Here is a 25,792-nt window from a genome sequence, read left to right as displayed (position 1 = left end):
ATTCTTGTACACCCACACTTCCCTGGGATCAATGCACCTTCTGTAGACCCATGATTGAGACCCGTACTGATCTTCATAGTTCCTGTGACTCAGCTGGAACAATCCATTGGGAACAATCCATGATTTAGTTAATCACCTCAAGCATGACTTGAAAGAGGAGGAAACAAGAAATATTCACAGCAGAGCTAGAGCAAACAAAATTCTCCAGGCTATCCATTTTATATTATAATTGGGTCCCCCCTGCACTGACAAATTAAAGGATGAATCATTACACTTGGGTCCCATCCTTCTTGCCTTTAATTTCCTGAGGACCTCTTGGCAGGTGGGAAATGTGCAGGGGCAGCCACGTGAAAGAGATGTCATCATTTTAAGTGTTTTGTGCTGCAGAACTGCACTGAGCATTCGTCTGATACTCCTACAGCTGATCTCACACACCAGAGCATGACTCCACAGAGATTTTCATCCTTTGGTCTGCATTCGTTTAGTATTGTAAAATGTGACAGCTTGACCCAACAATTTGTAACAGAGATTGCCAGGAATGAAAAGAAAGTATGCCACCCATTGTGCCTCCAAACAATACATAGTAGCATAGAGACAGAAATAGATTGATCACTGCCTCCAAGATCTTATATTTCCAGTATGCCACCTTTAAGGAATGTGGGTTAGACATCATAGTTACTTTGACCCTGTCCCTGATACACATTCTGTGCAACTGCAGTTTCTATTTTAATTAACAACAGAGACTCATTCATTTTTCCAACTAATTGGTATTTTCTAATCAACAGGGGTCAAAGGGTGACTTTGGTCGCCCTGGACTCCAGGGTCCTCTTGGTTTTCCTGGAGGAAGAGGAGACAAGGTAAGTTAATTGTAAAAAGTGGAAGAATAAACGGTGCAATCTGTGTATCATATGTATCATCAATGTTAAGGCAAATAAGAGTAAATAGACTGTATTTAGTCAAAGAGAAGTAAATGTTAATTTTATTAACGTTAATCGCCTTCATGGTTTAATTCAATTAAATGGAAAGGGACAGAACAGACAAGTTGTGATGTGGTGAATGTCTGTCAAATTTTAATGAGACAAAGTTGTCACAATGTCTGTAATTTCATCTCCACATTAGAAAGAGCATTAAAGCATTATAGCACGGATTGATTGTCATACTCCTGATGCTAGGAAATGCAGAATCAGAAAGCAACACAAGAAGTGGGGAGAATGAGTGATTTGATAGGAATATTTAAACTTATGAAGGAATGGGGCACAGCAGAAAATAAAAATGTAGCTTAATGTTTCCTTCAAAAGGAAAAAATAAATCAAATTAAGTTTGTGATGTAAAACTGAGAACAGGTGAAACCTTTTGAATTCTGGATTGGACTGTCAGGGTTAGTTAATAAAACAGAATCCAAATCAGCTTTGACAGAGATTTTGGGTTGATAAGACCGTAAGGCCATAAGACATAGGAGCAGAAATTAGACCATTCAGCCCATCTGCTCAATCATTCAATCATGGCTGATAGGTTTCTCAACTCCATTCTCCAGCTTTCTCCTTGTTACCTTTGATCCCCTTGACAATCAAGAACTTATCTATTTCCGTTTTAAATATACTGAATGTCCACAGCCTTCTGTAGCAATGGATTCCATAGGTTCACCATTCTCTGGCTGAAGAAGTTTCTCCTTATGCTCTCTTTGGGGTTCGAGTACTATTCTTGTGGAGGGTGAACGTGTATACAGAGGCGAAAAGCTGAGCTATTTCTGAACTGAAATTAACATGTGGATAAATAATTCTCAGAAAGGATGTTAGTGAGCTGAAAGGCTGTCAATATAACCCCTTTAATTAAAAAAACCCAACTATTTATTAATCTTTCACCCACTAAAAATACTGGTGTATACTTCTCAAGGATGCTAACCTTGAAGTGAAGTTGTAAAATGGTGGAAGGCGGTGCAACAGCTCAGTTTTAGCAGTCATCTCGGCTATTTCTATGATGCAACTGTACTCGGATTGCTTGCATGGATGTTGGATTTATCTCCTTCTGTACAATTTGGTTTTTTGCATGGCCAGAAAGCAGTGCAGCAATGATGTATTTTCTAATTGACTGGAATGCATTCAATTTGAAAAAGCTTTGAAGTGCAGCAGAAATGAATGCAGTCTGTGAGAGCACTTTGCTCACTGCTGACCCTTCACAAAATGATATGATTTAAAAGGGCAAGTAAGATGCAGCTTGCAGCTTATCTAATAGTAAAGTAGGAAATTGTTCAGTGAGCTGGAATTTAATTTAGATAAATGTGAAATGTTGGTAAGGCAAATCAGGGCAGGACAGGCAGTTAATGGTAGGCCACAGGGGAGTGTTACTGAACAAAGAGACCAAGGGGTGAAGTCACAGGTAGACAGAATGGTGAAGAAGAAGTTTGACATGCTTGTCTTTATTGGTCAGAACGTTAAGTAGAGGAGATGGGATATCATACTGAGACAACTTTTAGAATACTGAGTACAATTCTGGTGTCCCTTCTTTGGAAGGATTTTGTTAGACTTGAGAGAGTGCAGAAAAGATTTGCAAGGCTGTTGCTGGGACTGGAGGATTTGAGCTATAGGGAGAGGTTGAATAGGCTGAGGCTTGTTTCCCTGAAGTATCAGAGGCTCAGGGGTGAGCTTACTGAGCTTTATAAAATCATGCAGGACATGTACAGGGTGAACAGCCAAGGTCTTTTTCCTAGTGTGGGGGAGCCTAAAACTAGACGGCATAAATTTAAGGTGAGAGGGGAATGATTTAAAAGGGTCCAGAGACGTAACTTTTTCACACAGACAGTGATGCATGTATGGAATAAGCTGCCAGAGGAAATGGTGGAGGCTGGTACAATTACAACATTTAAAAGGTGTCAGGATGGGTATATAAATGGGAAGGGTTTAGAGGGATAAGGGCCAAATGCAGGCAAATGGGAGAAGGTCGGATTGGGATGTCTGGTTGGCGTGGACAAGTTTGACTGAAGTACCTGTTACAGTGCTGTATGATTCTATAAACAAATCATCTCACTGAGGCAATGGAAAAACTTTCGCGAATGGGCTAAAGAAACTGCCTTTCGGTAAGATAGTTGAAAATGATTTGGAGACTGGGGTGCACAAAGTTAAAAATAAAACAACTCCAGATTATAGCCCAACAGGTTTATTTGGAGGCACTAGTTTTCGGAACGCTGCTGCTTCATCAGGTGGTTGTGCTCCTCCAACCAAATCCACACCGGCACCTCCAAATCATGACTACCATCGACATCACTAACTGCTGGCTCAAAGTGGAGAAGATCTCCAAGAAGATCATGCAGAACAACTACCTGATGAAAGAGCAGCGCTTCGAAAGCTAGTGCTTCCAAATAAACCTGATGTACTGTAACCTGGTGTTGTTTGATTTTTAACATAGTTGAAAATGTCAGTGCCAAGGAAAAGGAAAGACAAAACTGGACAGAAACTGCTCACAAAGGTGAAAGTGTGTTAGCTCTGAAGACTGTTACATAGCTGAGTAGATTAGGTGGTGTACAATGGAAAGACAATTCCACAGCAGCAGACTGCTTTTCTTCTTCTGAACAGTTAATCCCCAGAACATCACTTTAAGCCCTTGCTTGATCCAATTCTGACTGTTTTAATCCCAGAAATTGGATGGATCACTGCTACCGGATTATGCAGATGTTGCAAACCAATGTTTGTTTTGTCTTTTCAGGGTTCGGCTGGTGTTCCTGGTCTCAAAGGAAATGTGGTAAAAAACAACTGTGCATATTCTACCCATGGTTGCTGCTGACATGCACAGAGGCAACTAATGATAATTGATAGAAGTTTTTCAATTATTTGTGTTTACTTCATGATCCTATTGACTTTGTAAGAGAACATAAAGAAAAACAAATATTTCCATTGGTTGGAGAACCTAGCACTGGAGATCAATGTTAAAATTAGAAATAGATTTTAGGGAGTGAAGATTGGGAACACATCAGGGGTGGTTACAGTTTGGAACTTCTCTTTCCCAGATAGCAATTGGTGCTAGAATAAAGACTAACATTTTAAAAATTAAAATTGATACATCTCTGTCATCGAAATGTATTAAGGGGTATATAGCAAATGGAGATATATAGAATAAATCAGCAATTATATTTTTAATGCAGGAACAAACTAAAAGGGCTCATTTGCCTTCTTCTGTTTCCATATTACATCATAAACCACAATGCATAGGAGCAGAAGTAGACCATTCCCCCATTGATATCAATGAAATCATGGCTGACATGTTCATTCTCAAACCCATTTTCCTGCCTGATCCCAATAACCCATTGATTTCCTTATTGATTAAAAACACCAGCCTCAGCATCCCACTGTAGTAAAGAATTCCACAGATTCACAACCCTCTTAGAAAATAGAGTCATTGGATCCATACAACATGGAAGCAGACTATTCAGCCCAGCATATCCACACTGACCCTCCCAACCAGATACAGGCTTATCCCTGGATACTGGGGCAATTTAGCATGGTCAGTCCAACCTACCCTGCGCATGTGTGGACTGTGGGAGGAAACCCATGCCGATATGGGGCAAATGTGGAAACTCCTCACAGAGAGTCACCCGAGAGTGGGATTGAAGCCTGGTCCTTGGCGCTTTGAGGCAGCAGTGCTAACCACTGAGCTACCATGCCACCCCAATAATTTCCTCCTCATCTGTGTCTTAAGTGGGCCACCCCTTTATCTGAGACTATCCTGTCTGGGTCTACATTCACCTCAAGTAAAGTACTGTGTATTATGGAGATCTGAAACAAAAAATAACAGAGAATGGTGGAAAACTTCGCAGGTCAGACAGCATCTGTGGAGAGAAAGAAACAAAGTTAGTGTTTTAAAGCAAACAAACCTTCTTCAGGACCCAGTCTGAGGTAGAAACATTGTCTAGCAGCCAAATGATCTGGGTGAAAACTGCCATACAGTGAGAATGCTCTGCTGGTGGGTTAGATAAGGAGAGGGTGAGACTTCTGCCCCTCCTGTTCTAGAGACCTTTTTGACTAATTGATCGTTGAAGCAGCACCCAAAGGAATTAGCAGTGGGCAAACAGGTGCTGGAGAAAGGTAAATCCTCTCTTGGGTGGGCAGCCATGGGGGAATCAGTGATGATGGAGTTGGGCTTTTCTGTTTTTGAGGAGTGGCATGTCCTTCTCAGCTTCTTTCAACTTGGGCTCAGAACATGGATTGCCCAATCACCCATATGTGTTCAAGTCAATCATATTGTGGCCTGAGCAGAATAACATCTCAGTCAGAGTTGGCTTAGCAAGAAGCTCAATTAACTGTTCATCATTTGTTTATAAATGGTGGGTGGGCTGCTGACTACCATATTCTGAGGGACAGCTGAGGGAGTTTGCAAGAGAAGCTGGTGGAATGGGCACCTTACCGAAGATGGTCTTAATGTCCAGTCCATTGTCACAATTTGTTTATTTAATAACCTTATTATATAAACTGTCTGTGCACTGTGATAATGGCCTGGGTCAAACTTCAGCTGTAAATGTCAAATGATGATTTATATTCGAAGATGATCTTCAAACGTATGCTGGAATGGATGCTGGAAATTGTAAACAAAAACAGAAAGAACTGGAGAAACTCAGTAGGTCTGACAGCATCTGAGGAGAGAAATCAGAATCAATATCTCGGGTCCACTTTTTCAGAACTCCCTGCAGATGCAATCGGACCTGCTGAGTTCCCAGCAATTTCTGTTCAACCATACCAATGCTTATTCACCTGTGACTACCGTCGTACCACGGTTCTGACAGTCCCAATGCACAACCTGACTGTATTTTTAAAATTTTACTTTTAAAAGGGAAAACCAGGTCTGAATGGCGAACATGGAGAGAAAGGGGAGCAGGTGAGTCTTGACACAAATCCAGGTTCTCCTGAGACTTCATAAATGTGGTTATTAACTCTTGCTCCACCCAGTGGCTGTGAGCATTTACTACATAGTGAAACTCCCCATCCAAACTACTGAAATTTCGAAACGAATTTTCGCCACCATTCAATGTTTGGGAAATAGTTGACTGCTTGCATATTTTAAACATTGATCTCCAACAGGCATGCCAATTATTCCCTGAGAGTCCATAATATGTTCTGGGATTATGGTGTTAAGATTAGCCTAACAGCAATTGCTATACTTTCTCACTTTTCCACTTAAGGAGCAGATTACATGTATAGTTGTATATAGATGAATGCGACAATCTCCCATGAGGTTGGCCGTGAAGACTGTGTAGAACCCCTGGACTTGTTTCAATCCTGCCACCTGGGCAGTAAGCTGGGAGAGCGAGATAAGATGAAAGTTGGACAGGCTTTCTATTGCAGGGTTGATCACAGCCTCTTACAGCAGGAGATTAAATATTATCACTTAGGTTTTGTTGAGTTGTAAGCATGCTCATTTTTTTTTAAGAACATCAAATGTTTGTCTTTTAAAGGGCATTCCTGGTCTTCAAGGCAAGAAAGGAGAGGTATGAACCCTAAATTTAACTCCTATATAATTGAGTCACCATAAAATGATTCTACCGAACAAGAACAAATGTATTGTTAAAAAGAAATTTGCATGTCAGTAATACTAACAATGAAACCATCTTCAATTGTCATAAGAACTGAACTGAACAGATTCATTAACTTATTTTGGTAAGAATTTCTGCTTTCCTTACCCAGTCTAGCCGATATGTGATTCCAGACTTACAACCATGTTACTGGCTCTTTGAAATGGTCCAGTAAGGTACTCAGTAGAGGGACAACTTTGGATAGGCAACAAACATTATAAGTAACATTCATACCCCATGATAGATTAAAATCAGTTGTTCGAGGGGTTTCATTTTAACATTGATTCTAATTATTTAAAAATTGGTAACAACAATATGTTCCAAAAGTTAAGTATGATGAAATCTGTCCCATCCCAACTACTTCTCTATTCTTCTGAAAAAAGGGAAAGGAGCACCAAAGCAGGAAGCAATTCCTCAATATATGTGCTAGAGCAAGAGAGCTTATGCTTGATCTCCATGTCAGTATAATGGGAACGGAGGGCAAATATTCAGTTTGGGAGCAATTACAGGGGAAAAGTTCAAATTGAAATGAGTCATAAAAATGAAAATAGCATCACTTTGTGAACAACAGCCTGGATTTTCCAAGAGCCAGTCAACCATTCCAGGTGAGGGGTACCTGGGAAGCCTGCAGAATTCCCATTATAGCAGATTCAAAAAAGAATTGCTTGGAAGCATGACAATTCTTCTGGACAGTAATCTGGAATCCTTGGTAAGTCTTCATTTAAATTATAGAATTTGAAGACTCCCAATAAAATTAAGTAAATAGTTACTCTGTATATGTTAGACTATTAAATATGGAGTATAATATTTGAGTAACAATTCAAGTGACTCCATACGTATCCCACACACCCTCAACTACACCTCCACTCGACCACTTACGCCCCCCAAACTCTTGTCCAACTTTTGCTTTGTTCTTTCCATTAATAATTATTTTCCAGTCTCTACTTCTGATGAGTGGTCAACAGCAATATATTTACCCACCTTTTCAACTTACAGATGACCTCTTACTATTTCAACCATCTTTCAGAGAAACAATGGGTTGGGTTCCAAATAATATTTTTTTTTAATGCAGAAAGCTTGATAACGAAATGATGACTACATAAAAACTTTCCTTGTGAAGGCTGGATAATCCAGGAACACAAGATTTATTTTTTAGAAAAGGCCATTCAGATACATTAACAGTATCCAAATCATGAGTATTCTCATTTAAATGCAAGTATAGTTTTATAAAATAAAACCAGAATCAGTTACCTGTATTGGCAATCAGTAAGGCAAGGGTACAAATCAATCCAGAATGAAATTTGTGACGTACCTGTCCTATTACCAAATGTATAATTAACTGATTAAAAATTCAATTTGCAAATGTTAATTGATTGTATTTTGTTTGCTAAAGTTAGAATTGGCACTTCTGGCCAGAGTCAAGCCATTTGATTTTTTTTTGTCTTCGTAGCCTGGAGCGCCTGGTGAAACTGGTCCTGTTGGGGCTCAAGGGCCTCGTGGTCGTCCTGGATTTCAGGGACCTTCAGGTGCAGTTGGTGCCCGAGGACTGGAAGGAGAACGAGGGGCTCCTGGGCTTCCTGGGTCTCCAGGTAAAGATGTAAGTACCTGAGGGAAGACTTGCAGTGTACACTATGGGAGAGATATGGCAATCCTGGGCTAAAGCTACTGAGTCCACTGTTCTTTGATCTCTGCTTGTCTGAGCTCACCATCTCCTTTATTACAAGGGTTCTTTAAGATAATTCAAGATCACAGTTCGAAAGGCACTGTGAGGTGAATATCTGGCTTGCCAACAATTTCTAAACCTGAGTGTAAAATTAATATTTTATAAAGTAACACACTGAGACAAGACATATACATCAACGTTGCAGTCAGAAAGCGTGGGCTGCATAGATGGATTGCTTTGTCAGTATGCTGTCCATTTCTCAGAGTGTGTTAATTTCTAGAATATAAAAGAGCATTTTTTATTCATTAATGTGATATAGACATTCCCATAATGCTAGCATTTATTGTCCATTCCTAATTACCCTAGAAGGTGGTGCTGTTAAGTAGGGAGCTCCAGGATTTTGAACCGATGCGGTTGAGGAGCACAAAATATTTCCAAGGCAGGATGGTGCGTGACTTAGAGGGGAATTTACAGATTTTGCTATTCCCATATCCTTCTGGGCTAAAGATGATATGTGTTTGAAAGCTTCTGTGAAGGAACATTGTTGAGTTCAATTTTGTTAATCTTATACATTGTTTCCACTTTGCACTGATGGTACAGAGAGTGAATGTTTTCTCAGGTATTTCTTTGAGGGCTATTTTGTTTGTTTACTTTTCTACAAATATATTCCAGTTACAAACTTATAGACACAGGAGAAAGTGAGGACTGCAGATGCTGGAGATCAGAGCTGAAAATGTGTTGCTGGAAAAGTGCAGCAGGTCAGGCAGCATCCAGGGAACAGGAGAATTGACGTTTCGGGCATAAGCCCTTCTTCAGGCTTATGCCCGAAACGTCGATTCTCCTGTTCCCTGGATGCTGCCTGACCTGCTGCGCTTTTCCAGCAACACATTTTCAGCAACTTATAGACACAGCCCAGTCATAAATTGTTGAGATCCCTGCTCCTAGGTGGGTTAAGCTTATGTGAGAAGAATGAATTTGGAGTAATTTTTGAGATACCATTGTAATCCAGGATACTCAAATCAATTCCTTTCACTTAGAATCAAGGTATTCAAGTAGTTAGCTTTTATGTAACTGTTGTATTGTTGGTGAGGAAAGTTTCTGCTCTTGACTGTAACTGACATGTCTAACTTGTGCTGCACAAAGCTGAAGGCAGTTTAGACTTTCGGCAGGTTTCCTTCTTCCAGCCTGGACAATAAACCCTTGGGGTGGAATTTAATACCCCTCTACTTGAGAACGGGAAAGCTCAAAGAAATTGTCCACTTTCAAGACCTCAGTTTACAGAGAGTGTGCAGAGAGTGTTAGGTGGGGTGTCCCTTGTTCAAAGGCACACTGTCATCGAGAGACCTGGCATCAGGTAAAGTCGTCTGACAACACTCTGATGCCCTTGCTGCTGACTCCCATTCCCCTCTGTACTGTGACCACCATCCATCCCTTATATATCTATGTCTTCTGGGTATCTCAGTGATCCTTAACCTCTCCCTGATTGCATTGATGCCAACTGGCACAAATTGGATTGGCTGCTCTTGGGTGGGCTTTCTCAAAAGAGGGTAATGAAGCTCTTGCCAGGTCTCTCCTCTTGTTAAATGAGATGCCCATCACATCTGTTAAGTACCATCCTTCTGATGCATCATTAGTTTTTGTGTCTGCGTGCTGAACAGAGAAATATGTTCTGTTTATTGCCTGTTTTACTGAGTCAGAGGTAATTTTCTATTGTGGATGAGTCTCCACCAGAAGTTATACTGAGATTTCCAATCTATCACTGCTAGTCAGGACTGGATTCTGAACCAGATTTCACAGATGGCAGGAGATTTTGTTAACACACTATGCCCTTTGGATATACAGGTAACTGTCTTTAAATACATTATCTCTCGTAGCTCTGGTGTGTTAGAATTCATTTAAGTTTCTCTAATTAGACCTTTTGAGTGAATACAATTATTTCTGCCAATAAATACTTCTACAATTCATCCCAGTAGTTTAATGTTGTAACTCCAATGAAGAAATACTTTTGTCTGAACTTTCATATATGATTTTGCTGCTAAATGAAACCTTTCTCCACAGGGCAAAGAGGCAAGTGTCCATCGAATCAGGGAGGTGTGCATGAACATGATTCAAGGTAAGGAAATGCTGTCTGCTGTTGGTAATTTGATATTTGAAGGGTGAACCTTCTGTCTGCTGCTGCTTCCCTTGCCAAATGCTTTTGAAAATGTATGCATTAAGATATTTCACTTACAACTGGAGGAAGAAAAATACTGGCAAACCCTCACATAGTACTGCATCCTGCTCTGCTGTTGTCCCTCATCCTGTCCACCAATCCCACCAATGTGACTGCTTCTCAATTTCTGCAGGCAGCAGCCATTCTTTTCAGTGTTGGTTTCACTAAAATCCGAGACCCCACATCTCCAATGACACCTCAATATCTGCACCACCACTACATATTTCTGATTGGTTCAAAATGTGGATCCAGCATTTTTGATTGACAAACATCACCCATTCTCCATTGATGCTGAATGAGCACACAACTTTTAAAGAATAAACTCACTTTTTCAATTTATATTGCATGATAATATGAACACTGAAAAAATGATTTTGGAAGAGTCACAGATGAAGCAATGATAGCATTTACAATCTTTATAATTCATGTGGTACCCTTGTGATCCATGGTGTGGGATTTCAATGTATTTTAATCTCAATTATTTGAATTTCTGGATTTTGAACTAGTAGCAAGTGGATTTTCTGTATGTGAGAAAAAAAAGAGATTAACTTGCAAGTATTTCTGTAGCCATGGTGATTTCTATTAGAAAACTGTATGAGAGATCTTGGAGACTAATGTGTTTAAAAGAGTTTTACAAGTAAACAGATTAAACAGTGATATTAGGCTTTGGTTAAAAGGGTCTAGAATAATTATTTTCTGCTTGGGGAAATACCTATAACTTGAAGAAGCCCTTTTTGAGTTGTGCAGTTTGCAGAAACTGGATGTTTTTACAGTTGCATCCGAAGAAGGTTTAGAACATTTAAGCAATAGATTAAGTTAAAAATCACACAACACCAGGTTATAGTCCAACAGGTTTATTTAGAAATAGTATCTTTCAGAGCGCTCTCAAAGCTAGTATGTCCAAATAAACCTGTTGGACTATAACCTGGTCTATGATTTTTAACTTTGTTCACTGCAGTCCAACACAGGTACCTCCACATCAAAGCAATAGATTACCTTTGGTTAGTTTAAAGTTCAAGATCAGAGTGTTTCTTTAAAACCTTGAAGGAGTTACTAGGACTTGAGAAAGTCCATACCCAGTTGTATGAAGACTCTAAGAAGGTATCAGATTCTCAAGATAGACAATTGAAGCCACGTTTAAATTAAGCCCTATGGCTATGATAGAGAAAGCCATTTGCTCTTGTGAGCACTGTACAGGGGTGTTTGGAATCCATGGAATTGTATCTTAGCACATATTTCAAAATCTTTGAATTTGTGTTAAATGAGAATAGTTTGGTTTATTTTGTTCCTTTCTTTTGTCTAATAATTTTTTTTTGTTAAAACCAAATCCACTGCATTTGTGCTTGTGTTTCAGTGAAAGATTACTTTGTTTAAAAGAAAAACATTATCTATGTAGCTAAATTTTAGTCTGGGATCAGGTTTGTCCAATAATAAAATTAGTTGGGACCATAACACAGACAAATATACAATTGACAAATTGTATTGTCATTGAGCAGATTAAATGAGAGCTGATGTTGCAAATAAATGTCTGGCCATCAACAGTGCTATGAGACATAAGTCGAATTGTTCCGGCAAGAATTTTTCCCTCATTACATTCTTTTCTTTTACAACCTTAATGAAATAATGTTAATGCATCAGTCTCCCAAGATGTGCCAAAATTTGCTGTTAAACATATAAATGGCTATTAGACCTATAATATCTGAAACTAACTCAATATGTTCCCTTGTGATTTTTCTTCGCTAGTCTCATCATTGAGAAAATGTTACATTGTATAATCATCCACACTGACAGTTATGCGCAAACCAAATTTTAATGTAATGGTTATACGAGATTATACAAGATGTATTTGTTACATACAATAGGAGATCACAAAATGTATCAGACATAAGATATCTCAACATTGCTGCACAGCTCAATAACCAATGGAAATTGAAAAAGCTATCTTCAGTGTCATTTTTTTTAAAAAAGATTGCCATTCAATTTCTAGACTTTGACTTAATGTCAAAAACTCAATTTAAAATATTTCATTTCTAATGTGTTACTCAATCCAATGGCATTTGTCTCTGTTGCGCTAATTGTCTGAACTCTCCCATACTACGATATGTTGGAACAGAATTAAAACAGAAAATGCTTGATTGAGTTTAACAAAGGAGACATTTCAAGAAGGATAGTTTAAATCATCACTTATTAGATGATTATAAGCAATCTGCATTACACGAACTACTTTTAAACTGCCACTACTTTGTAACTAAAAGATGGCCAGGATGTATATCTAATTAAGAGATGGGAGGTGTGCTGATACATTGTCACAGTTACTATGTTGGATGACTTAGCTGGTGCCATAACTTGTTTTAGAAGTCTGTTAAAACAATGATTACAATGAAATGTTACTACTATTCCTTAACAAAAAAAATGCCTGAAGTAATGGACAACAGTTGCTTCTTTTCAGGATAAATACCCTGATCTGCTGCGAAATCTGGACAACTTTTGTTTTACAAAAAAAAACAGGAGTTTTTCTCCCTCTCCTCCAAAACATACCAATCCCAACACCCCCCCCGCACCCCGCCCCAGGCAACCATCTAATTTGCTTAGTGAACATGCCAACCTTACTCCCCCCCACCAGTACAACAAACGTGAGCAAATTTGGCAGCTAAGGTTTGCTGCAAGCCCAGCAGATAACTGGGTTTCCAGTAGATAAAAGCATAAAATGCAAGAAATATTTGAATATGCAAATTAGGAGCAGGAGTCAGCCATTCAACCTGTCAAATCTGCTCTGCTATTCAACAAGACCATGAGTGATTTGATCATGGCCTCAATATCACATTCCTACCTACCAATGATAATATTTGTGTCCCTTGTTTGTCAAGAATCCATCTATTTCTGCCTTAAAAATGTGAAGCAACCCTTCCCTACCACTCTTCTGGGGAGAGAGTTCCAATGACTTACTGCCTGAGAGAAAGATTTCCTCCCCCTCTTCTTCCTGGAGCCGTGGCCGAGCGGTCTAAGCCACTGGATTAAGGTTCACGCCTCCACAAAGGTGTGGGTTTGTGTCCCCTGCTGCTTTATAGAAAGGGCAGCACGGTGGCTCAGTGGTTAGCACTGCTGCCTCACAGCGCCAGGGACCTGGGTTCAATTCCAGCCTCGGGTAACTGTTTGTGTGGAGTTTGCACATTCTCCCTGTGTCTGCGTGGGTTTCCTCCGGGTGCTCTGGTTTCCTCCCACAGTCCAAAGATGTGCAGGTTAGGTGAATTAGCCATGCTAAATTGCTCATAGTGTTAGGTGCATTAGTCAGGGTCAATGTAGGGGAATGGGTCTGGGTGGGCTGCTCTTTGGAGGGTTAGTGTGGACTTGTTGGGCTGAAGGGCCTGTTTCCACACTGTAGGGAATCTAATCTAATCTTAACTCAAAGGCCCGTTATTATTAATATGACATCTCCTGGTTCTAGTCCTTCCGATTAGGGGAATTATGATTTTCTACATCTACTCAGTCAAGTCCTATCATAATTTAATATGCCTCCACAAGACCATTGTTATTCTTCAAAAGAAGAATGCATACTGGCCCAGCATCTCCATCCTCTCTTCATAACTGGTCACAGGCCTCCAGTCCGAAAAACAGCCCTCCACCACCACCACCTGTCTCCTACTGTAAAGCCAATTTTGTATCCAGTTGGCAAGCTCTCCCTGAATCCCATGTGAGCTAATTTTACTAATTAATCTACCATGTAGAACCTTATCAAAGGCTTTACTAAAATCCAAGTAAACAAAGTCTATCTTTGTGCCCTCATCAATTCTTTTGGTTACCTTCTCTAAAAACTCAATCAAATGTGTGGGACATGATTTCCCTCACATAAAATCATGCTGACTATCCCTAATCACTCCCTGCCTCTCCAAATGCATGTAAATCTTATCTTTCAGAATCACCTCCAACAACTTACCAATCACCGATGTCAGACTCACAAGTCTGTATTCCCGTACAGCCTTTCTTAAACAAAAGCACAACATTAGACACCCTGCAGTCCTCCAGCACCTCACCCATGGTTATAGATGGTACAATTATTTCTGCTAGGGACCCGCAGAAGTTTTGTCCCCAACTTGCCACATGGGAATGCCAACACTTGGATGTTCCTCTGGAAGCCATTCACCATCCTCTCTTGGAAGTATATCACTGTTCCTTCACTGTCATTGGTCAAAATCCTGGAATTCCCTCCGTAAGGGCATTGTGGGTCAACTTGCAACACATGGACTGCAGCTGTTCAAGGTATCCTAAAAGCACTTTCCCAAGGATAAGAACCAAACATTATTTGAGTGGAGGCTGGCATGTGCCTATTGGTTTGATTTAAAAAGGTTGATTTTGAAATTGTGCAAAGATGTAACAAAGAGGTTATCAGCAAATGAATTACAACAGGCATGCTAGATGTGGATGAATGAAGGCAGGTTTCTAAATCAGCTTTTCCCATCGACAGTGATTCACAAAAGACCCAGAGCTTAAAGATTATTAGAGATTTGAGGTCAGTTATAGTTGTGTGATTCACAAATGCTTAGGGGAATTGTAGGAAAAGATGAGCTTGCCAACTGGACACAAAATTAGCTTTGCAGTAGGAGACAGACGGTGGTGGTGGAGGATTGTTTTTCGGAATGGAGGCCTGTGACCAGCAGTGTTCCACAGGGATCAGTACTGGATCCACTTTTGTTTGTTATTTATATAAGTGATTTGGTTGAGAATATATGAGGCATGGTTAGTACTGAAATCATAGATGTGGAGGTACTAGTGTTGGACTGGGGTGGACAAAGTCAGAAGGCACACGGCACCAAATTATAGTCCAACAGGTTTATTTGAAATCACAAGCTTTCGGAGCGCCACTTCTTTGTCAGGTGAAGACTTCACTGTCGAAGGAGCAGCGCTCCAAATGCTTGTGATTTCAAATAAACCTGTTGGACTATAACTTGGTGCCGTGTGCCTTCTGACTTTGAAATCTCAGTTAGTGGTACTTAGAGATGAACACTGAATTGAATAGTGTGTGTGAAAAGAATGTTTGAAAGGAAACTAGTTTTTGCACATTGCTGTTTAATTAACACACAAATCATACAAATGTGGCTGATTCCTGCTCCTTTCAGTCCCTCAGCCATTCAATAAGATCATTGCTGATCTGACTGTAAGTTCAATACCCCATTCATGCCTAGTCCTGAAAACCTTTCACCCCTTTAATTAAGAGCCTATCCATCCCTGCCTTAAAGATATTCAAAGACAGTGCATCCACCATTTTCCTCCGACACGCAGTGCTTTGCGGGCAAACATTTCACCTCATCAGTTTTAAATGGGGATGCCTGATTTTTAAACAATGAGTCCTGGTTATAGGCTCTCTCATAAGGGAGGAACATCCCCATTACATCTAATTAAAACAAATGGAGAGAATGCTGGAGAACTCAGCAAGTCTGGCAGTATCTTCAGAGAGAAATAGAATTAATGTTTCAAGTCCGGTACAATTTCTACACAACTGAAAGTTGCAGAATATTGATTGGTTTTTATACTTTGGAGAGGTGCAGAAGATGAATAAAAGGGCAGGCAGAAAAAAAGGCCCAATGTAAAAGGCAAGGGGGTCTTTAATAATGGAGAAAGAGGAAAAGAGATATAAAAGGATATAAGTTAAGGTGTGAAAGGGCAAGCAACAGGACTGTGCTGTGATGGGGTGAGAATGTAAGGAAAATGAAGAAGTGCATGATATGGTCAGTTTCTGAAATTATTAAATTCAATATTGAGACCTTGAAGTTGTATAACGCTTAAGTGAAAAACGAGATGTTGTTCCTTGAGCTTGCTTTGTTTTTCATTGGAACATTAAAGCAGGCCCAGGACAAATCTTCCCTTTCCAGCTCCTTAAGCATTCCCTCTAATATTTTATTGGCTGTGCAACCTCTGAGATCTGATATAGCAGCAACTTCCAGAACTGAAAGTCAATGGCATGCTTGGATGGATTAGCAGAGTGGCTGTGCATGTGTGCAACTGAGAGGGAATAGTCAATATCTTCTCAACTCCAGTGCAATAAACCTAGTCTGCCCAACTTCTACATATGAGATTAACTCCTCATTCTAGGTACCAATATAGCAATGCCTCTCTGAACTGTCTTCAAAGCATTTACATCCATCTTTAAATAATATCAAAAATATTTGTTTATTAATCCGGATGCAATCTTATCAGCGCCCTGCTTAACTGAAGCATCAACTCCCTCCTTTGGTACTCAACTCGGTTCATGATAAATTTTGACAAACATTAAGATTGACAAGTCGCCAGGCTCAGACCAGATTTGTCCTCGGCTGCTTTGGGAAGCAAGATGTTTGTGTCCTCGCTCTCCACCGGAGTCGTACCTGAGGAACTGGAGGGCGGCAAATATAATTCCTCTCTTCAAGAAAGGAAATAGGGAAATCCCTGGCAATTACAGACCAGTCAGTCTCACGTCTGTTGTCTGCAAGGTGTTAGAAAGGATTCTGAGGGATAAGATTTATGACCATCTGGAAGAGCATGGCTTGATTAAATGCAGTCAGCACGGCTTTGTGAGGGGCAAGTCATGCCTCAAAAATCTTATTGAGTTCTTTGAGGATGTTACTAGACAAGTTGATGAGGGTCGAGCAGTGGATGTGGTGTACATGGACTTCAGCAAGGCATTTGATAAGGTTCCACATGGTAGGCTAGTTCAGAAGGTCCGGTAGGAATGGGATACAGGGAAATTTAGCTGTCTGGATACAGAATTGGCTGGTCGACAGAAGACAGCGAGTGGTAGTAGAAGGAAAATATTCTGCCTGGAAGGCTGTGGTGAGTGGTGTTCCACAGGGCTCTGTCCTTGGGCCTCTACTCTTTGAAATTTTTATTAATGACTTGGATGAGGAGATTGAAGGATGGGTTAGCAAGTTTGCAGATCACACAAAGGTTGGAGGTGTCGTTGACAATATAGAGGACTGTTGTAGGCTGCAACGTGACATTGACAGGATGCAGAGATGGGCTGAGAGGTGGCAGATGGAGTTCAACCTGAATAAATGGAGGTGATTTAACAGGGGGAATGAGTTTAAGAGCCGTGAGACCTTGTTGCAGCTCTATAAAACTTTGGTTAGACCGCACTTGGAATACTGTGTCCAGTTCTGGTTGCCCTATTATAGGAAAGATGTGGATGCTTTGGAGAGGGTTCAGAGGAGGTTGCCTGGAATGGAGGGCTTATCTTACGAAGAGAGGTTGACTGAGCTTGGACTTTTTTCATTGGAAAAAAGAGAGGGGACCTAATTGAGGTGTATAAGATAATGAGAGGCATAGATAGAGTTGATAGCCAGAGACTTTTTCCCAGGGCAGAAATTGTTAACATGAGGGGTCATAGTTTTAAGCTGTTTGGCGGAAAGTATAGAGGGGATGTCAGAGGCGGGTTCTTTACGCAGAGAGTTGTGGGAGCATGGAATGCGTTGCCAGCAGCAGTTGTGGAAGCGAGGTCATTGGGGATATTTAAGAGACTGCCTGGACATGCATATGGTCGTAGAAATTTGAGGGTTCGTACATTAGGTTTACCTTACATGAGGATCAATAGTCAGCACAACATTGTGGGCTGAAGGGCCTGTTCTGTGCTGTACTGTTCTATGTTCTAAATGATAACATTCTATTACTTTTCTCATGGTGCATACTACCCTTTTTTATAATTCAGTCTACAAGATACTGCAATCCTTCTGTACCTCAGAACGCTGCAGTCTGTCACCATTTAGACAATTTGCTACATTTTTCTTCCTGTCAAAATGGATTACTTCATATAAACTCATTTGTCTACTTACTCAGTTAAGCTGTCATTGTATCTTCTTCATGCATTTCCCCACAAACTGTTTCCCTAACCATTTTTGGGTTATCAATAATTTTAGCAAAGGTGCCTCCATCTCTTCATTTATGTCAGATGTGTTCTCAGTTCATCTGTTTGTTTCTAATGCTACATGCAATCAGATACTGAGCCTTTCTCTTATTCTTCTGCTGCCTTTGTAAATTCTAGTCTTAGCTGTTGTTGACTCTTGGAAATGTACTCTCTATCCCCTTCTGTCATGGTTTGTTTCTTATTTCCCATATTATTAGCTTTCTCTTTGCCCTTGACTCTATAGTTTGATTTATAACATGTGTACAAAATTGATCCCTTGCCCCTCATATTTATTTTAAAATCCTCTCTACTTTCTAGGTTATGCAGTTGGCCAGTATTCCAGCTCCATCACATTTCAGCTGGAGACCATCCCATTGACACACATCCCACTTATCCTATTCCCAGTGTTCCCGTGAACCAGAACCCACTTTGAGCTGCGCATTCATCTCTCTAGTCTTATTTGCCCGATGCCAATTTGCTCATGCCTCAGCCGCACAAGTTTGAGCTTCTGTTTCTTAATTTGGCTTAGTTCCAACTGCACAGTAAATGCACTGGTGGATGCATTAATCTGGATCACTGGATTCTCCCCCTGCCCCTACCTTGAGCAGATGTCCTGAACCCTGCTACCTATCAACTCAGCTGCTTAGACTCAAGCTCTCTGTGGCACAGAAATGTGTCAGTCCTATACTGTCCCCCCATCATTATGTATCTTCCTACTTTTCTTGTCTGATGATGCCATAGTTAGTTGGCTCATCAACCTGCAGACCTCACTGTCATTTAGATAAGTGGAAAGAACCACAAGTTTAATGGACATTTGCCAAAGCTGAGGCTCTGTTTTCCTAAGTTGACTACTTTTATAAGCCACAAAGTGCAAAGGCCTATTTGAGTCATTTCTTCAGGATGCAGTTTTAGTTGATTGTTAATTAAGCTGTTACTTCATTGGAAACCTTGAAGAAATACTGCTTAGACCTGGCAACCATTGAACTTAAACTGTAGACTTCAATTTAATGCAAATGACCGAACAAATTAAACTTGTACAAAATGAAAGTTCAGACTTTTTACCCATCATTGCAAGCACTGAGTCACAGGTCAAATAGAGTTTGCTAGATGAATTCATAGATACTTTCATTAAACCTGTTCAGGGATATTATTACATATCGCTGGAGCAGGCTGGAATTGAACCCAGGCCTCTGGGCCCAGAGGTAGGGACACTGGCAGTGCACCACATATATATCACATTAATCTGCTGTTATAGATATTGTCTAATTAGCCTGTTGAGAGATGTTAGTGCCTGGTAGAAATGGGACTTGAACCCAGCCCTTCTGGTTCAGAGGAAGAGACATAACCACTGTACCACAAGACATGCCTGAGTTGAACTTATCTGCTTCTAAGTTTTAGCTGACTCATGTACTGAGGATCCAGATTCAACTGGTTCTGAACTAAGCTGCCCTTTCACGGGAAACCACATGAAAACCCTGCTTTGTGAGTCCAAATTTAATTTCAGGTCTTATTGTTTTAGAGCAAATATCAGAACTGGCTGCCAGCCTAAGACAACCCATAACGTCTGGGAAACCAGGTCGACCTGGACCGCCAGGACCGCCAGGACCAGTTGGCCCTCCAGGATCTGCAGGACACCCAGGTGCAATCGGCCCACAAGGTGTCAAAGGTCACCAAGGTTACCCTGGTGAACCAGGAACCAAAGGTAACAACATCATTTCAACCCATTAGTTGTCTCACAAAAGTCTCTCTTCAGCATAGAGATGCACAATTAATATCTGTCAACAGACTGGCGGTGGACAAAAGTGGTAAATGCACAGATTGATTTCTTGGAAGGTCACCACGGCCTTTGAAGAAGATTGAAAAGATAAGAAAAACAAATTTATTGGTGATTATGTGCATCGTAGTATCACCTCCAATCTTGCTAACTGTGACAGTTTAAATGTATGGCTGTGGGTAATATCAGACAGTGTTGACTTGTAACTCAAAAACTCCACATTTGTCATTTTGACCTGCCATTCCTCAAGACTGAAGCATAGTAAATGATGCAGAACAATCAATGTTATGAGATGTATTGTTCAACGTTTGGTCAATACTAATGATGACCGAAGAGAAATAGCACAGAAGTTTCACTCTTAACATTTGAAAAGGTTGATCAATTCCATCAAAAGTAACAGTGAGAGCCCAAAAATCTGTAAGATAGCAAGATGTAAGAGCAAAGATGCTTCCAACTTCTAACCCTACTGTGTTTTGGAATTTGCGATGGTACCAATAGAAATGAATATTTTATGGTGGGATGTAGTGGGATTGGGGAGTTAGATGGCTGGATTGTGTGGAAGCTCAAGAAAAAGGGGCTGAATCACTTGGCATTGATCTTCAGTCTGTCTCACTGTTATGTCAGCACCCAGTGAAGGCCTGTTTGAGAAAGCATCGCGAATTCCCAACTCTCGTGAAAGCAATGGCCTAGAAAGGTCTAGAAAATGACTCAGTCTCTACTAGGCTATTTCAAATTATATGTTTTAACAATGAACTGAGTGCATTCAGCTTGTGGCCATTCAGGCACAGCCTCACTAGACAACATGGTATGTGTATAATGGTTGCAGACCTTTGCAGTCAGTCTCCGGAAAGAATGGGTGGATAGACTAAGAAATATTTTCTGAAGTCATTTCAGTTCTTATGAATTGCAAGCCTGAGTTACAGAAAGGTTTCTTGTTGCTTTCACACTGATTTTTGCGATTAGAGTAGAATTAAAGCTCTGGTTTCTGAATGACAGGTGTACCAGGTGAAAAGGGTGAGAAGGGAGAAGAAGGAATAGGATTACGTGGACCACCGGGACCTCAAGGAATGCCTGGTAAGCATCTAACACTGACCACCTCTGTGTTACAAACACTCTGAGAATCATCATTTCATTTTCAATTGCAATGCGGTGCATGTCAAAACACAATTCTATCAAGGAGTACTCAGACCTCGAATCAGGGAAATCCTTCATTAGGAGTAACCTCATTCCATTGGTTAACTATTGGGCAAAATTTCTATCTTTTTGAAACAAAATGTGTGGCCTAAAATCAAGAGAGTCTTGTCAATTTTAAGGGACTTGTCGGAGTAAATGTTGAAAGGATGTTTCCCTTCATGGGTGATTCTAGGAGCAAAGTACATAGTCTCAGAATAAAGTAGTATCCATTCAAGACTGCGGTGAGGATGAATTTCTTCTCTCAGAAAATCATGAGTCTTAGATGGTCCTTGCCACACAGAGCTGTGGGGCCAGAGACCTGTGTATTTAAAGCTGAGATAGATGATTGATCAGTCAGGGAATCAAAGGTTATAAAGAAAGGGCAGAAAAGTAGATGTGAGGATCTCATGTGAGATTCATTGGAACAGCCCTGGTCCTATTGAATGGTTGAGCAGGCTCAGGGGCCGAACAGCCTACTCCTGTTCTTATTCCTTTTGATCTTATAGTCTTAATATAACTCACCACTGCCTTCTCGAGAGCAACTAGAAATGGGCAATAAATGCTGGCCCAGTCTGTGATGCCCACATCCCATGAATGAATCAAATACCCTGCATGTAATACTCCAAGTATGGTCAAAGACCCGATATAGCTAGCAGATAACTTCCTTACTTTGTGATGCGCCTTCTCAAGAAATAAAATCTAGTGCTTGGTTTGCTTTGTTTAACAGCCTTGTTAACCTGTGGCATCATTTAATATATTAAAAATAATCTGATCCTCAAAATTGGAAAATCAGGTGGGGGAACAATTTCTTTAAAACTCAGCTATATGCGTTTTGATCAGTCACTCTCTTCTGCTACATAACAAACTCTGCCTGCTATTTTCACCCACTATTTTCAACCTGTTTTCTTACTTCTGTGCAAGGGAATTCATCCTCTAAATTCAATTGCTCCAGACAACCACCTAGAAGTTTTTCAAAATCATTTGCCTTGGGCCTGGATATTGGCAGCCAGTTGCATGACACCATATCTCACAGTGCTCCTGTTGTTGCAGATGCCTCGGCATGTACTTGATGTCTAGATGGGCACAATGTATTTTTGGCTGTATTTGTCTAGCATCTGGAGATAAGGTAGGGGTTTTGGAGGAGTAGTGCATGGAAGAAGGACTCTTTCCACCCACAGTCTGCATTGATAACCAATCCAAACCAGAGTGGCAATTGGAAATTTACAGCTCATCTCAACAGGTTGGACCAAGTGAAGAAGGGTAGGGAAAGTCAGCAGAACGCCTTCTCCTGATCTCTATCCATTAATGTAAAATGCTGAAGCCAATATAATCTAAATAAGTGATGCAACTACATGTTGGTTCTAACATGCAAGCTGTGCGCTCTGCTGGGAAAGGCCAAAATATGAAGAAAATGAAGAGTACTTGAGTAAAAAAAAAGATGTTATCCATCTGTCTCTGATTTGCACAAATGAGTAAAAGAATTTCCAGGACATCACAGGAACCTGAACTCCTTACAATCACATCTCGTTTGCATAGTCTGAGAATTAGGGTCTGACCTCTCAGGAGAGATATTAGGAAGCACTTGATGCACAAAGAATGATAGATGTTTCGAGCTCTCTGCCACAAATGGCAATGGATGCTGGATCAGTTGTTACTGTTAAATCTGAGGTGGATAATTTGTTGTAAGCAAAGTTATAAAGACATTTTGGGCCAAAATCAGGCAGATAGAGCTTGGCCACAGATTAGCTATGAAATTGTGGGATCGTGTTCAAATAATGACCAAAATCAGTGAGTGGCAAAACTCACCTCTTTATTCAGCAACCACAGTAGTACATGTTTGAGGCAGCAATAAAATCCCAACATACAGTTCTTACAACACAGTTCTTGAATATACTAACATTTCATTACTATGGTGTTACATTATTTTATCTATAGTACACAAAAGTTGAGGAGCTTCTGTCCTGGGAGACAGGAGGTGGGCTAAAATGTATTAAATGCTGGCTGCTATTTTTGATGGGGTTAAGAGTATCTGACCGGTCTGCTTGCAAAATTAAGAGATGCTAGTCCTTTTGTCTTTTAAGTTAGTAAATGTTAGTAAAAACACTAGGCCTATATGCTCTAAATAAGTTAGAAATTGTACCTGTACTTAAAAGAATAAAAGGTATTAAATTGGGCTATGAGATTTGTTTACTGTTTGCCAATGTGAGTTTCATTCATTCATGCAATTTCATGGAAGCGCTGCTTTGGCAGTAAAGGGGATTGTGGCCCTGTTAAAGGGTATTCAACAAGTACATACTACTTGGGGAAACAGTTTGGTGTTCAGTAACCTATTCTGAGAGACAGGTTGGTAACGGCTGATTAATATTATGTTTTGTGAAGACTTGATGGAGATAGTGATGCCATACGATACTGACACCTATTCAGAAATAAAAAGGTCTAAACATTGCTTGTCGCAAGGGCTGATTAAGATTGAGGTGTGTAAAAGCAGTAATGGGTTGTTTTAATTTAGTCTATCTTAAGATAGTAAAATATGCTACAGGACCACGGTTTCATGAATAAATGAATGAAACCATGTTATAGTTGGGAGTTTTGAATGAATGAATGAAACGGGAATGTGGTGTTCGCTTGTGAGTGGGTTAGTAAAGGAGTTACGAATGAATAAACATGAATTGCTTGTGAGTGGGAAATATAAAGCGCTTCTGAGTGGGTTAGTGAGAGGACCTAGAGTACAATATCTCACTATATCAATGAATGATGGAACAGTCTCGAGGGGCTGAATTGCTTACTTATGTTCATATGTTCTTAAATTCACTAGCTTTGTTACTTTTTTTTACTCTCCATAACTGGAAGTGTGCTTTTCTCTTAGAGAATGTAAGCTTTGATGGAGGATAGGACTGGACATGGATGCAAGGAGTACCACCAGGGTTGAAACTTGTTGGTGGAAATTCTAGAGTAGTTAAAACATAGTGTTATGGTGACAGCATGCATGGATTTCAATTAGGAACTGGTAGATATTATATGATCGTAAAAGAGGAATTTGTTTCACATTCTCCATATATTTCTCTTAAAAATGATGCACATTTCTCTGTGGTGACTGCTGTTATTGAAAGAAGTGATTAATCAGATGTCCCCTCGCTCCTGAGTAAATCTCAGTTTTGTGATGTCCCTCACTTCAGCCCTTGACGATGCACAAAGGTTTAATGATTTAGAGAAAGAAAATGGATTTTTGTATTTCAAGTTAATCTGTATTCATTTTCAGGCAAGATGGCAACTAAAACCAAGTGCCGGGCTGTACTATTAGAGCCTCATGTTGTTTATTTCTGTTATAGGTGTTGATGGCTTGCCTGGAATTGGAAAGGATGGGCGGGATGGTGCCCGTGGTGATCATGGCCTGCCTGGTGAACCAGGACCGCCTGGCATACCTGGGCTCAGAGGCTTTCCTGGTATCTGTGATGCTTCTGCCTGCGTTAGTCCACCTCACCTCTTCATGGGAATGGGCAGTGGCAAGAAATCCATAAATGTGAAAGGTCCATCAAAATAACAGCAAGAAAATGCAGAAATTACAAGCAGTTACCAATTGACCTACAATTCTGATTTGTGTCAAGGGTTCAGTTGACTCGACTGGGTTTACTATTAAAAACATAAAGACCCAGCTTTTTACAGGCTGCAGCTGTAGCATTGATTTAAAAGAATTTCTTCATTTTGATACCCAGGACCTTAAACTGTTTGATACCTATGAGCTTCATTTTTTCAAGTGTTTTGCTGCGAATGAGATGGGTCTATGATTGGATTCCTAATCACCAGAGGAAGCTTGACATTTCCAGACAAGATGTAAGAACTTCAGGACAATATATCCACCAAACAAAATGTACTTTTTTGACAAGAGATCTGGCTCTCAGGTGTTGGAAGGGATTATTTTTCATCAAGTGGTACTTTTGCCTAATTCTTTCTGACTGTAAATCACTACTGACCTTAGTGGTAAAATTTCTCTTTTTGATGAATCCCAAATTAATGCAGGCTTTCCTTCAGCATTAATGACCTGACATTTTCTGAAAGCTCACCTCTCATTTATGATGAGAAACATTTTGTAAACAATGGTAATGAACAGGTCTTTCCTTGTGTATGTTCCTAGGTTATTGCATTGATTGAAAATAATTATGACAACGAGGCATTCTCCTGTTTTTTGTTCAACAGAAATTTCATCTCTCACAACACTATTAAATCTGAGCATCTCTGCATAGAAATATCACATCTTGAATTTTGGAAGTGCTCTTGCATTTGATTGATCGATCCACAATAACCTAGTGAGTCATTGTTAATAACTGAGTTGTATTTTCTTTGGTGTCCACATAATGCTCCATTCTTTGCAAGAAATACAAACTACTTGACAGATTTCATTTTAATTTTATTTTTTTTTTAGATTACATTACAGCGTAGAAACAGGCCCTTCGGCCCAACAAGTCCACACCGACCCGCCGAAGCGAAACCCACCCATACCCCTACTTTTACCCCTTACCTAACACTACGGGCAATTTAGTATGGCC

The 25,792-nt window shown here is 40.2% G+C and overlaps 1 protein-coding gene across 2 annotated transcripts in view; it reads left to right on the top strand.

Annotated features, from left to right (window-relative positions):
* LOC122548903 (collagen alpha-1(IX) chain-like) overlaps positions 1-25,412 on the top strand; it is a 118,668-nt gene extending 93,256 nt beyond the window's left edge. For both annotated transcript variants that reach the window (XM_043687859.1, XM_043687858.1), the window contains 9 exons: positions 786-857; positions 3,700-3,735; positions 5,818-5,862; positions 6,440-6,472; positions 8,007-8,153; positions 10,278-10,332; positions 19,821-20,003; positions 21,072-21,149; positions 24,578-25,412. In XM_043687859.1, the coding sequence (XP_043543794.1) occupies positions 786-857; positions 3,700-3,735; positions 5,818-5,862; positions 6,440-6,472; positions 8,007-8,153; positions 10,278-10,332; positions 19,821-20,003; positions 21,072-21,149; positions 24,578-24,789 (861 nt within the window). In that variant the 3' untranslated portion in view covers positions 24,790-25,412. The remainder of the gene's footprint in view (positions 1-785; positions 858-3,699; positions 3,736-5,817; positions 5,863-6,439; positions 6,473-8,006; positions 8,154-10,277; positions 10,333-19,820; positions 20,004-21,071; positions 21,150-24,577) is intronic.
* Positions 25,413-25,792: the final 380 nt, after the last annotated feature.

The sequence above is a fragment of the Chiloscyllium plagiosum genome, chromosome 4, assembly GCF_004010195.1.
Source record: "Chiloscyllium plagiosum isolate BGI_BamShark_2017 chromosome 4, ASM401019v2, whole genome shotgun sequence".
Classification (NCBI taxonomy): domain Eukaryota; kingdom Metazoa; phylum Chordata; class Chondrichthyes; order Orectolobiformes; family Hemiscylliidae; genus Chiloscyllium; species Chiloscyllium plagiosum.
The sequence above is the reverse complement of the archived record's forward strand: the minus strand, read 5'-3'. Positions and strand labels throughout refer to the sequence as shown.